The sequence below is a fragment of the Bacillus rossius genome, chromosome 12, assembly GCF_032445375.1.
Source record: "Bacillus rossius redtenbacheri isolate Brsri chromosome 12, Brsri_v3, whole genome shotgun sequence".
Classification (NCBI taxonomy): domain Eukaryota; kingdom Metazoa; phylum Arthropoda; class Insecta; order Phasmatodea; family Bacillidae; genus Bacillus; species Bacillus rossius.
In genome coordinates this window covers 27,397,699-27,412,210 of record NC_086339.1, presented here as the reverse complement: position 1 = coordinate 27,412,210, position 14,512 = coordinate 27,397,699, and the positions used below count along the sequence as shown (strand labels likewise).

General features: G+C 42.0%; 1 protein-coding gene across 2 annotated transcripts in view; it reads right to left on the bottom strand.

Annotated features, from left to right (window-relative positions):
* Positions 1–2,752: 2,752 nt before the first annotated feature.
* The window catches only part of LOC134537764 (brachyurin-like), a 37,088-nt gene continuing 25,328 nt past the window's right edge, over positions 2,753–14,512 (bottom strand). For both annotated transcript variants that reach the window (XM_063378542.1, XM_063378541.1), the window contains exons 3-7: positions 12,665–12,827; positions 11,278–11,444; positions 9,144–9,242; positions 6,899–7,038; positions 2,753–4,593 (exon numbers count right to left, since the gene is read on the bottom strand). In XM_063378542.1, the coding sequence (XP_063234612.1) occupies positions 4,417–4,593; positions 6,899–7,038; positions 9,144–9,242; positions 11,278–11,444; positions 12,665–12,827 (746 nt within the window). In that variant the 3' untranslated portion in view covers positions 2,753–4,416. The remainder of the gene's footprint in view (positions 4,594–6,898; positions 7,039–9,143; positions 9,243–11,277; positions 11,445–12,664; positions 12,828–14,512) is intronic.

Below are 14,512 nucleotides of genomic sequence, written 5' to 3'. Positions count from 1 at the left end.
TGATGAAGCATACTGTTTTTCCCCTTTGTTTGATTGTTATAATACACAATGTGCAATTGACCCTTGACTTGATTTTGTATCGAAGGAAAAACAATTACAATTGACATAATGAAGAATCATTAAGGTGTCTAAAAAAGCATGCTTAAAGTTATATTTAAAAACATTAATATCGATATTTAGTTAGACAAGCGTCTATTTCAATCAAGGACATCAAATCTGGCAAAAATATTATTTTTTAGCACTTAAATATATCCTTTACAATTGGAAAATTACCACCGCCGAGAGATAAAGTTCTATGATAAGACTGGAATACATACTTGTCTACGTGCTTATCGCCATCTGTTCTACTTGTAACCTAGCCTCCCGCAGTGAGTCTACTCCTGTATACACTGAACAGTAAACGCCTAAATAAAAAACCAACAACACCTACATAAACCCCTATTGTCTTATAGGAAACTAGGAGGTAGAATATTTAATTTTTTACAATCTCAAGCTGTTATTTGATTGTTCTGGTTGTGTTCTTCTGTGATATAATATTTTATATGTTTTTTTTTTCTGACAAAAACCTTCCCCTGAATTATGTTTGGTGTTTAAGGATTTAAAATTTGATATCAGACGATTTTGGCTTGTTCATGTGCGTACGGATTAGGTATATTTCGAAGAAAAATATGTATTGTAACCATTACAATGATGCCACTTCCGGAAAAATTTTAGATTGTTTTCCGTACGCTATTAACAAGCTAACCGACCGTGGTTTAAAACTCTGCATTAGATCTTTTTTTTACATTTTTAAATTACATATTTTTGGTTTGTACAATTTATACTTTAAGCAAACATATATATATATAATTTGTATTAGCGTATCGTTTTGCCTTTTTTTGTATATTATTTGATACACATATTTATATTAATATTAAATATTGAGTATACAGTTCTTTAATTAATTTTTGTTACAATAAATTTCAAAATTGTTCAGTGTATTAAATCAAAAAGAAGTATAACTTTTAACGTGCGTGCGTATGTATACTCGCCTTTTTTTTTTACAGGTTCCTTAAAAACAACGTATCTGCCATCCTACATTTCCGAACCTTCGATTTGGATTCCATGTTTTTGGCGACGAATTCTCCATGTCACAGTGCTTTCAATCGTGTTGAACGTATTTTGTCTAGGTAACTATATTTCCTTACAAAATAGTCATTTATGATGTTATAATTTGGGAAAACGGAAGGAGAACCCTCAACTGAAGGGAAAATATTGTCTGGTTACCATTCACGCTTGTAAACAATAATAATAAAAATGACTTCCAAAATTCAGTACGTAACCATTATTTTACGTAATTTATGTTAATTAACCATTAAAAAAATATAGTAAATAATGCTACTTACACGATTCAAAGCTCAGCCGTTTTTTTTAGACACCTTTTCACTCACAAAGTCACAACTCTCACAACTCACAACAATGCGATTAAAATTCATCTTTTAAAACCAAATGGTGGACAAGGAAGTCAAAGTGAGAGTGGCGGATAAAGTGGGTGCGTTTCGTTTGGATATTTTCCGTTTTTATGATGTATGTTTCATGCCAAATTTTTTTTTGTCAATCCCGAAAATCCCGGGTCCAGGAAATTTGTACCCCGAAGATCTCGAGCCTGGAAAAGGGCCAGGATCCCGGAATCGAATCCCATGTATGCGATCCGTCCACTGATTGGCGGGAAAGGCGCGGAGCGGCTGGAGGAAGATGAGGCGCCGTCTGCAGCTGCATCTGACGAGCTGCCAGCTGTCTCTCCGACAGACCTGTCCAGCCCGGTCGACAGCTGATGACATGAACCGATCCGGGCTTTTACTCCCTGACCGATTTCCTTTCAGAACCAGTCGTTCATAGTGTCCCTCGTTTGCAGATGTTTGACTGATTTGTTCCCTTACTTTAAGATTGTTTCAAACCTTACCGTTAATTATAATACTTTTTTTCTCCACAGACTGAAGAATTATTTTTTTTTTTAATAATCTTTGTTTTATGTCAAATATTTTTTTTTTGTTTACCTGAACCTTTTCTTACAGAATTTAACCATTTAACGTTTTTTAAGGAAACTCTGGGTAAAATCTTACGTAATAAGGAGGAGGATCCGAAAAATCTTATGTGTCCTTATATGTTAACAGGTAAAAAAATAAACATAATTCAAAACTTCTTTATTAGGCACACTATCAAACTATTATCTAACATCTCAGTCCAAAACATACTGTTATACATCCACTTATTTGTATGAGCAAATTTACATATTTTTTAAATGTCAAAAAAATATATATAACTTCCTTAGTAAGAATGGTATGAAATTCGTTCTAAGATGTGCAATGCATTGAATTTATAACAATTGAAACGTTTTCGCTGCATAGAATCAGAGAAAATGTTTCGTCGATCAGGAGAAATAATGTCTTCGAACTCTACCTATGCCTGTAGGCCATGCCGAAAATGATTTTTTTCATCTTTGTTATTTTCTCTCGAAGTTTTCCAATGACATTCAGTGTTCTCAAGCAATGGCATATTTCCATGATTTTTTTTTACTAAAGCTTTATTTACATATATTAAACTTTATTTTTTGCATTTTTATTAATTGAATGTAGCCTATTCTTTATCTATTTTGAGTGGATGATTTTTATATTTATTTATATGTCATTTCAAGATTCATCGATCTGCACATAATGTTATTTTATAATTGAAAACATACAGAGTCTTCACTTCATATATTTCAAAATTTGAAAAAAAAATTCTTCGTTATTAAGGGGGAAAAAACCTTTGGCACTTTTACACAAGGTTACTACAATTTCTTTTTTGTATTGCAACTTGCAATTTTTCCCTTTTAACTTGATCCTTAGTCACTAATATAAATGAAATACTTGAAGATTATTGAGCCATAACCTTCTGTACAATTTAGCTCAATGCAAGACTGAAGAATTTCCTGTTATCACTTCAGCGTAACTGACAAATTTGGTGAAATTATAAGTCATTGTTAAGGATTAAACACCTAAAGAGCACCCAAATAAATTATAAGTAATATAATCAATCCCAACTTTATAAAATTAGATGGAATTACAAGTAATATCCTATTTATATTTAGAACGCCTTTTTAAACAATTTTAGGAATAGACTAACCAATTAATGGTGGAATCAGATCACAAGTCGCACCAGGCCGCACAAGTGAAGAAGTCATGCCAAGGCAAAATATAGGAAGTTGCCAGACCTACAAATATGGCCGTGTAACGGATTCATTGACTTCTAGGATGCCCAGCTTATTCATTGGCTACATTTTGTAAATAATTTATTCTTTCTAGCGTGATTATTACATTTATTACACCAATACAATTCATGCACTGTGTTAAATGGAGCTTTAATGGTATTTGTTCTTACCTAAACGGTTGAGTATATCTTCATGGAAAACAAAAGGGCGCATGATTATTTTATTTTTATTTTTAATTCAAGCCTAATTTTTTGAACGATGGAAAAGAACTTATTCTGTCGTAACGTGCTTATTTTGTGTGCAGTTGGTTCCCAGTGTGACTGCGAACACCATTTTGTAGTCACGCAGTTGTTCTAATGTAAAAGGTACAAATGTGTAATTTTAGCGTTTACAAAAAAAAGGGTGGGGGTTGTTGTCTGTAAAGTCGGTTTACGGAAAATAATCTTACGTGATAACGTCATAAAAAAAATACATTGATGAAAAAATTGCATACTTTTTTTAAAATTTCAGATATATTATTTACAGGTTTTTGCAAAATTTAATTTAAATAATTTGTTTAAATATAATCACGAACGATTAGTTAAAAAGGCCCGCCTTAACCTGTTTGATATTATAGAAGACTAGCTGCCCGACCCGGCTTCGCACGGTTGTATTAATGGGGGAAAATGAGACCAAATCTCTTATTTACAGTTATAATAAATGAAATAAAATGAAAATTAATTAATTTTGACAAAAACTTATTACAGTGCTTTGTAATGTTCCGAAGAAAAAACGAATAGCACCGATGGTTTCCCCACTCTCGAGCACGCAACGTTGTAATGGAGACGAAGTACCCACTGTTTCCCGGGCTTGAAACACCAATCAACATTGATAATCAATTTTATTATTAATTATAAATTATTAAGACCATTTTGATCGAAATAAAAACTATCCTATCTCTCAAGTTGGAAAAAAAATTACACATAGGTAAATGCCAATTTTTTCATCGAAATCGGTTTGACTGGGAGTTCACTGGAAACAAACATCAGGACACTGGATTTATATAGACTATATATTAAGATTTGTCTCGCGCGGTGATTGGCCGGTTCTTGCACGCTCGGCTTCAGGCGGAACGCGACAATGCAGCCGGCATTCGTCGATCACGTCAGAAAGAAAGGACGAGGATGCTTCGCTCGACGGAGGGGTCCTCAGCTCCGGACGGCGATGCCCGTGGCGGAGTGTATCCAGTCGAGGTGGTAGGAGACCCGCGCGAAGCCCGTTGGTTCGCCGCCCCAGCAGCCCTGGTAGCCCACGAAGTCGGCCACGCCCACCAGCACGGGCGCCGACGAGTCGTAGTCCGTCACCAGCGGGCCGCCGCTGTCGCCCTGGCCACACGCCACGCAGTCCACACGTCCGTCAGGCAGTAAAACCTCTTCACACGGGAAGCATTTTTTTTTTTTTTTTTTCCACAGACGAGAGATCCAAAACCCGAAGTTCCCCCGAAGTTCATGCTTTTTTTTGTCCCCCCCCCCCCCCCCCCCCCCCCGTATTTTTAATGTAGCTCAGGGCCGGTGCAAGGTAAATTGGCGCCCTAGGCGACAAATCTAAATGTCCCCCCCCCCCCCCCGGGCCACTGGCTGGACACCCCAAAAAAAAAATCCTTGCCTCAAAATACATCACGTAAGCCTAAGATTTTGTCAACAATCAAATGTAAGCAGGCTTGTGTTTTTTTTTTTTTTACTTTTTTACTTATTACAAATCATAAACAGGTCACCGTGGACTTTAAATAATTAGTTATATCGATATAAACATTCCAAACTGTTACAAAAATCCATTTTAATCTAGTTTCAATAATCGTTAAACATATCATATGAGCTGTTATGTGTCGTGCTGCGCCGCCCCCAGCTACTTGGCGCCCTGGGCGGTTGCCTAGTTCGCCTATATGGACGCGCCGGCCCTGATGTGGCTATCCTAACCAAATCAACCGTCCACAATGTTTTAAAGTATTTATAATGTAGCTTACCTAACCTTATTGACCATTAGTATCCTTTTATCAACACCGCCATATTTATTTACAATGAACCAAAAAAAAAAACCGAAGATGCACGATCGAGCGTTTGGCTCTCTCGTCTGTGGAAAAGAAGGCTTACCTCTTGATACAGTGACAACAAATAATAAAATCGAGGAAGTGTTGTTACGTTACCGTCACAAGTTTGTTCAACAGTTTGAAAGAGTCTCGCTAGAAAGAATCGTGAAAAAAAAAATTGTCATCAGGATGTGAGTATTTTTAAATAAAGATGTTTAAAAAAATCATTTCCAACAAATGTTATGCTGTCCAAATGAGACAAAGGAGTGGGGATCGTTTTCATATAAATATGATTATTAAAATGGCAAGGATTTGCACACATACACACTTCCTAACTCATGCCAATGTGTTTTGTTGTTTTTTTGCCAAGTAAAACGTAAGTGAGTGAACTCAACGTACGCGTGAGAAGGGAATATTTACAAGATAGTGTCAATGAGAATGTATTTAGAGAGAATGAGAAGCTTTAGAAATTTTTTTTTTTTTTTTTCGCCAACTCTCAACCAGACGATCTAATACCCGGCAAAAAAAAATTGTTGTGACAAAAATGGTTGACGAGGGGGAAAGAAAGAAAAAAATAACAAGCGATTCTTCCCGTAACTCTCCAGTGATGTGTAAACATCCTTTCTCGGTAACGAGCCAATTCGTGTGTTCTCGTGTTGCAAATACACTTAGGTATAATACGAAACTCGGACACGAAAATTTAACGTGTAATTCTTTAAAAAGAAATGTCGAGCGCAAACTGTGTTTTCAACTGCAGTTCTTGACGCGAATCACACGTAGTTCCCCGCACCTGCCGCTAGAATTCGCTGCCGGAGCAGCTAAGTCGACGATTGGATCATTTGATTAGCAGACCGAAATTTTAAACTATACAATAAAACAGCTCCGTTAAAAGTTGAAAAGACTTGAAAAATACTGAACTCCGGCTTTGGACCTGATTTCGACAAGGAATTTTATTTAAAATACTGCAAATTAAACCGTTAATACTATAACGTTTCACTGTTGTCTGTGGGAGCTTTGGTTCGCGTCATACGCCACAGGTGGCAGCACCGTGGTCACACACATTTCCGTTACGTGCGAGTTCCGTTCCAATCACGGATTGCCTTGCACCGAGACATGAGATGTTTACACAGGTCGTTACCTCAACGCCGAATGTCAAAATGGACCACAACACCGACAGCTAGAAAACTGCTGTGTACCACAACGCCGAAATAACAACTGAATGAATTTGTGTGTGTTTCTTAAATGTACCTTAACGCCGAAATACCACAATCAAACCTAACCTTACCTAGCCTAACCTAACCTAGCGTAATATAACCTAACCTAACTTAACCTAGCCTAGCCTAGCCTAGCCTAACCTAACCTAGTCTAACCTAACCTAGTCTAGTCTAACCTAACCTAACCTTTGTGGCAGTCCTGCAATTACATTTTTCGGCGTTAGTGTATTTCGGCGTTGTGGTAATTCGGCGTTGTGGTACACAGCAGTTTTCTAGCTGTCGGCGTTGTGGTCAATTTGGCATTTCGGCATTGTGGTGCGTCCCCTGTTTACACGTCGGGAAGAAGACTGACACACGGTAAGTGGTGGTTGAAGATGCGGGTCTCCCTACCCCGCACGCGCCTTTCATGTTCGCCCCTATGGCGCAGATGATGGTGGAGTCGATGAAGCCCGGGAACGACTTGCTGCACTCCTCGTTGCTGATCACGTGCATGTCCACGTAGTTGAGGACGGGACTGACCGTAGTGGGGACTGCCAACATGACAACACATTCCTGTGGTGTCCACACCTCTCCCGGCCAGGATTCTGGAGAAGGAAATCACAGCAGCATGCCTGTGCATCACCTTTGAATATATATACTGTATAGAAGTCGCCAGCCCAGGTTAAAATTTCTAATACGGTTTGAGGTAGTTGGTTAATTCACCGCCGCAATCGCCACCATCTCTGGGGCATCGACTTGTGGTGGTCCCTAGCGGACAAGTGTCGAACTCTTCAAACACCCCTTCCCCCCTCCCGTTGAAGAGCTACAGTGAATGATTAGTGGGGGGGGTGCGGGGGAATGACAGCGGGTGACAGTGCTGCGCTCTAACGTGTAAATAACAACCTAAGACGATACAGGGCGTTACGGCAGCACCCTGCAGCGGTGAAGTTCCCAAGCTGCTCATCATACGCTCCTGAAAAACGTAGAGTAAATCCTATCCACTTCTATACAGTATATATATTCAAAGGTATTACCTACCAAAAACCGAGTGTCAGCAAGGAAAATTTTCCCCAGGATCACCAACACCTAACTACTGATATTTTTAAGATGATAAATTTTGTTTATTTATGTTTTGGATATTTTACACAAGAAAAAAAATACATTTTCACACTAATTGACAAGAAAAATACATACGGTGCGCAGAGCTTCAGGTAAAACAACGCGATTTCAAAACTACTCAAGATAAACGAGTGGGGTCTGCTTACGAAAATCATTTAAGAGTTTGCTGAGGGCCAAAAAGTACTTTTGATTGCGGATTAAGTTTTCAAACTGTATTTTTAGACGAGTTAAAATTGCTAAAACGCGTGTTTTCAGAGTAAATTTTAGGCGTAAAAACAACCGGTGCAGATTCTGGGTAGCACTTAAGGGACTTGCATTACACCTTTATCTTCATTTCTCCGCCACATAATGTTACGGTCACCGCTCAAGTTTCACAGTTGTCCAGTGACGACGAGAAGACTGCGCGCCAGTTCAGAGGCTATACCGCGCTAGAAGCTCCAGCGAGCGTCGCGCTCATTATCCCGCCTCAATAACACAGATACACCCCTGACGAGGCGGGCCCCTTAAGGTTACAGACATTGCGGCTCCAGCGGGTGTACCGGGTATGCCCCGGGACCAACCGACATTTTCAAAATTGGAAATAAGACTTCTTATAAAAATGCACAACTCATATTAAACGTTAGGTTAATTTTGAAAATAGGTCAATTGGCAATCTAATGAAACCATACATTCGCCTGCAGATTTTTAACATTTTTAGATTAACATACGAGTGATATTCACGTTATACTATATACTAACACAAGTTTATTCTGAACAATTAATATTTTGAGATAGTTACTGCGAAGAACTCTTCGTTTGTTCTGTAAATTTTACTGTAGTTTATAAAAAGAAAAATAATAAAAAAAAGTTTAGATCATTTGTTTGCATGCTCGAGTTGGATAAATTTACTTGGTGCATTCTCGAGAGACGTGCGTTGAGGACCCTAAAGAAAAAAATTGGTTGTCTGTAAAGTCTGTTTACGGACGATAGTATAACGTGACAACGTCATAACAAAACATTGATGAAATGATTGCATACTTTCATGAATAAAATTGAATCATTTTTATTGAATTATCACTATTTAGTATGGATACAAAGGAGTGAAATGAAATCTACAATTTAACTGATAAATTTACTTTTATTTGCACTCATTAATTCAAATATGTTTATAACTTTAACGAACATACTATTTTAACTATAACTTTTATACATGTTTGCTATTTAACTTCTTCCAAACTGTGTTATTCTGTTAAGGATAGGACTATGATAGGAAAAGTAGGAAACAAATTGGAGTGTTTTCAAGTTTAATGTGCCTCGAAAAAGTCGAATCGATGGTTGCTCCAATCGAGTGGAAGAGAGATAGATGCGGCGCAAGCGTACAATGAGCGTAACGGGTCACAGCGTAACGGGACGATGTGCGTTACGGGACACTTTTTCGTGCGTGCAGCCGGCGTTCATCGATTTATTAGACGTTGTCACGTCAAAAAAACTTGGCGGGGTGTTTGACCACAGAGGCAGAGACTCGTGGTGCGACGCCGGCCCCATTCAGCCTACTTACAGTCGTCGCTGATGCCCCATCCCATTTCTCTGACGGCCGTCCCGGCGAGCGAACTGCTGGCTGAGCTGCGACTGGGCAGCTTCACTGGCTGTATCCTGGCTGGAATGACGTCACAACATCGCACGTTGCTCCAGATTCCTCAACAACAACAAAAAAGCGTAAAATGGGCCAGAGGAAAGCTTAGACCCCTCACACATAATATCAAATTTTTTATATGTATTATATTTAGAGACCGGAAAAATTCGTGGATTCATTTCATGATAGACTAGAATCCAAAAACGTTTGCCTCTTTACTGCATCAGTGATTGGGCCACAGTTTATCTGAATGACACTTGGCCAATGGAAAACCTTTAACAAAAGAAGTATCGAATCACTAGCGTCACAGTTAACAGGTTACACGAGTCAGTAGCCAATGAGCAGATGTTATTTTCCCGCGTGCATAGAGGATCATGGAATTTTATCCTACAGGTCATTGAAATCGCGAATTTTTCCGGTCTCTAATTATATTTGTAAAATATTTTACAGAATTATCCAATATTTCCGTGTGTAACTCATAATTAACCAACACAATAAATCAATTATATTCAGAATAAAACATTTCAACTGCCTTTCAATTTTTTTTTACAATACATCAGAAGTCCCTGTCTTTCTTATAATAACAGATAATTTAAAGATTTTTCACTAACTTGATCTTAAAATTGTTTTTTTTTATTTCTTCAAATTTTGCTAAACAATAAATATATATTTTTTTTTAATTTTGTAACCTAGATGGCGAATTTCGTCCCTCTGCCCTTAACACTTCTGCCCAAATGGTACAAAACATAGTCTGTCGTGTTAATGTACGCTGCACATACCGCGACTTTCTCATTCACAAACTGGGCTGGTCGCTTAGTAACATATTTATTTAAATACAAAACGAAGAAGTAAATATAATTAGTGGTGACTGTGATGTGATGCCGCATGCCTTGAACAGACTATGTCTAGTTTATAGGCATGAAAGAGATCCCTGGCTGAAATTGCGGATTGAGGTACTGTTTGAATCCTACTAATATTATAAATAATTTCACAGCTACATGTCAGACTCATTTAGTTCAACATAAATAAAAAATACAGTCAACATCCAAAAGAAAACACCGCATAGTACAGTTTTCTAGTTTAAAACATTCCTTTATGTCATAGTGATATTAGATGCTGCTCGTTCCAAATTTAAGGTCGTTTTGGTAAGCGATTTGCTAGCAAAATAAACTGTAGCTGTATACTAATGCTAGAAGTATATTTAATAACTTTAAAGTAACTCGCTAGTAAGAATTGTAAAACATGAATAACGAAGTGAGTATTTTTTTAAACAAAGATAACTGAAACAATGTTTTACTATCTGGATGAGAAATGTTTGGTTCTTTGACACTTATTCTTCAATTAATATCATGGCAAATATTACACACACACGCACAAACTTCTAACTTCAATGTTTTATTTGACGTTATTAGACCGGTGTGTCTCTATGCGTTTGAACTTATTAAATTTACTTAGTGTGATCTCGAGAGACTTTCATTGTGTACTCTTAAGAAAAGAGGTCGAAAAAATATTCAGCCAAAAGAAAACCACTGTGAAAGTTTTAGCCGCAGCAGCACTGTCGCATTGTGTGACTATAGGCTTGTAACTTCGAGATCATACTATTTAACTCTCCGGGTAAACGTTTGTCTAACAAGCGGGATAAACCTCACATATATATTTGTTCAATGCTTAGATAAAGAGAGTAAATGGCGATGTTATTATTTATGAGAGATTTCATAACGTGATAAACCCAGTTATTTAACCCGGCGTTATGTACTGTTAGACCGAAAGCTCTCTATCCCTAGTTGGATGTACTGTCTGGCCACCAGCTCTTTAACCCTGGGTTATGTACCTTTAGCCCATAAGCTCTTTATTCCTGCCTGGTCTTTAACCTTTCCTAAATGTACTGTCCACCAACAGCTCTCTATCCCTAGCTGAATTTACTGTCCACCAACAGGTCTCTATCCCTATCTGGATGTACTGTCTGCCCATCAGCTCTTTAACCCTTAGCTATGCACTGTAATGACATAAGCTATTGTAAGTTAATGATAATTAAATTTACATAAAAATAAGTACTCACAGGTGTATGTCACGGGAGAAGCCAGCATTATCAAGGCTATGTCGAAGCTGGAGTTGACAGTGTTGTAGTTGGGATTTACGACGACCTTCCTCGACTTCGTGGTCACCACTCCATCCTCGTCTCCGAGGAAGTTGGTTATTCCCAGCTTCACGCCGAAAGTGCTGGCTCTGAGGGAAAAGGTTTTTCGCAACACGAGACGTACTAACACATCCAAGTGATGCAGTATACGGTAATAATGTCTGCACATATTAACTACATGAAAACGCATGAAACGTTCAAAACACAAGCTAGGTCCTGCATGTTAACAGGCGCAGGCAAAGTACGTACAAAACCCGAAAAGGAAACCAAACCAATTCACATAAAAGTACAAAAATTCTAAAGAAAAGTATCGCATCTGGCATAACACTTTTTAAAAAAAAATGATTTTTCTACTTATTTCAATTTCTAAAGATTTTAATTTTTCAATTTTTTTGAATAAATTTTGTCGAAAATATTATTATTATTAATTCATCTTATTCTTTTTATTGTACTTAAGTGATTGTCAATTTAAAAATATTATTTTTAAATAATATTCGATAAACCGATTTCACTTCTTATACAATCAAGAATAGCAAACATATATCTTGAATTTCAAAGAATTTGTTTTGTGTACAATCATTAATGAATGAAAATTAATTGCAGCTAACTTTAATTAATTCGAAAAGAAAAATTTTAGTAGCTTTCCCAATTTGTAATGGATGTTATTAACGCGTAAAATTACTGTATTTGGGGAAATTAACAATATAAATATGGTGCATTTCCTAATTCCAAAAAAAGAAACTTCTTTTGGTAAAATTTCTAAGAGTGTACTAATAGGAGTTATGCATAAACCTATAAAATTAAATTGGAAAGTTCCCATGGACCCTCGATATATCACATACAATTTTTTTTAGGTAACAGGGCAACTCTCTAGGTGGATCGAGCAGATGGGAAGCTTAAAGTTGATAGAGATGAAAGCCACACCCGAACAGTTTTCGAAGTTCTCACTCACATTGCAATGATTTGTATATAATTTCATGGTCAGATATTATTTTTAATATCGCTAACTTGACCAACCCATAGTTGGGAACATGTAACTAATATTTACTACACTACCCGAAACCTAACCTCAACTTTTACTACGGTAAACTTCGGAACTGTTCGGGTAGTGCGATGCGTGCGAACTTCTCCCTGCGTGGCTAATCGGCGTACAGGCTTCGACTGAGACGCACCTAGGTCCCTCCCCTAACCATGATCCTTCCTACAAAACACACTTGGTTTTCAGTTAGGTTAGGTAAATAAAATATGTATTTCAAGTTAACTGTTGCGTGGAAGTGTGTGCTATCCTCGAGCAAACACACGCACTCACTCAACGGCGCAGTGGGCGGCCGTCAGGATCCAGTTGTGCGACAGCAGCGAGCTGGTGCAGAAGAAGCTGTCGTCCATGGTGATAGCCGTCACGAAGGGGAACTGGCCCGTCGCCGCGTTCACCCCGCCCACGATCCGTGCCGCGGGCCGCCCTGGGCCGCCAACTGAACAACAACACATAACCCGCCCTGCGTTCACCCCGCCCACGATCCGGGCCGCGGGCCGCCCGGGGCCGCCAACTGAACAACAACACATAACCCGCCCCGCGTTCACCCCGCCCACGATCCGGGCCGCGGGCCGCCCGGGGCCGCCAACTGAACAACAACACATAACCCGCCCCGCGTTCACCCCGCCCACGATCCGGGCCGCGGGCCGCCCGGGGCCGCCAACTGAACAACACATAACCCGTCGCCGCGTTCACCCCGCCCACGATCCGTGCCGCGGGCCGCCCGGGGCCGCCAACTGAAGAACACATAACCCGCCCCGCGTTCACCCCGCCCACGATCCGGGCCGCGGGCCGCCCGGGGCCGCCAACTGAACAACACATAACCCGCCCCGCGTTCACCCCGCCCACGATCCGGGCCGCGGGCCGCCAGGGGCCGCCAACTGAACAACAACACATAACCCGCCCCGCGTTCACCCCGCCCACGATCCGGGCCGCGGGCCGCCCGGGGCCGCCAACTGAACAACAACACATAACCCGTCGCCGCGTTCACCCCGCCCACGATCCGTGCCGCGGGCCGCCCGGGGCCGCCAACTGAAGAACACATAACCCGCCCCGCGTTCACCCCGCCCACGATCCGGGCCGCGGGCCGCCCGGGGCCGCCAACTGAACAACACATAACCCGCCCCGCGTTCACCCCGCCCACGATCCGGGCCGCGGGCCGCCCGGGGCCGCCAACTGAACAACAACACATAACCCGCCCCGCGTTCACCCCGCCCACGATCCGGGCCGCGGGCCGCCCGGGGCCGCCAACTGAACAACAACACATAACCCGTCGCCGCGTTCACCCCGCCCACGATCCGGGCCGCGGGCCGCCAGGGGCCGCCAACTGAACAACAACACATAACCCGCCCCGCGTTCACCCCGCCCACGATCCGGGCCGCGGGCCGCCCGGGGCCGCCAACTGAACAACAACACATAACCCGCCCCGCGTTCACCCCGCCCACGATCCGGGCCGCGGGCCGCCCGGGGCCGCCAACTGAACAACAACACATAACCCGCCCCGCGTTCACCCCGCCCACGATCCGGGCCGCGGGCCGCCCGGGGCCGCCAACTGAACAACAACACATAACCCGCCCCGCGTTCACCCCGCCCACGATCCGGGCCGCGGGCCGCCCGGGGCCGCCAACTGAACAACACATAACCCGTCGCCGCGTTCACCCCGCCCACGATCCGTGCCGCGGGCCGCCCGGGGCCGCCAACTGAAGAACACATAACCCGCCCCGCGTTCACCCCGCCCACGATCCGGGCCGCGGGCCGCCCGGGGCCGCCAACTGAACAACACATAACCCGCCCCGCGTTCACCCCGCCCACGATCCGGGCCGCGGGCCGCCAGGGGCCGCCAACTGAACAACAACACATAACCCGCCCCGCGTTCACCCCGCCCACGATCCGGGCCGCGGGCCGCCCGGGGCCGCCAACTGAACAACAACACATAACCCGTCGCCGCGTTCACCCCGCCCACGATCCGTGCCGCGGGCCGCCCGGGGCCGCCAACTGAAGAACACATAACCCGCCCCGCGTTCACCCCGCCCACGATCCGGGCCGCGGGCCGCCCGGGGCCGCCAACTGAACAACACATAACCCGCCCCGCGTTCACCCCGCCCACGATCCGGGCCGCGGGCC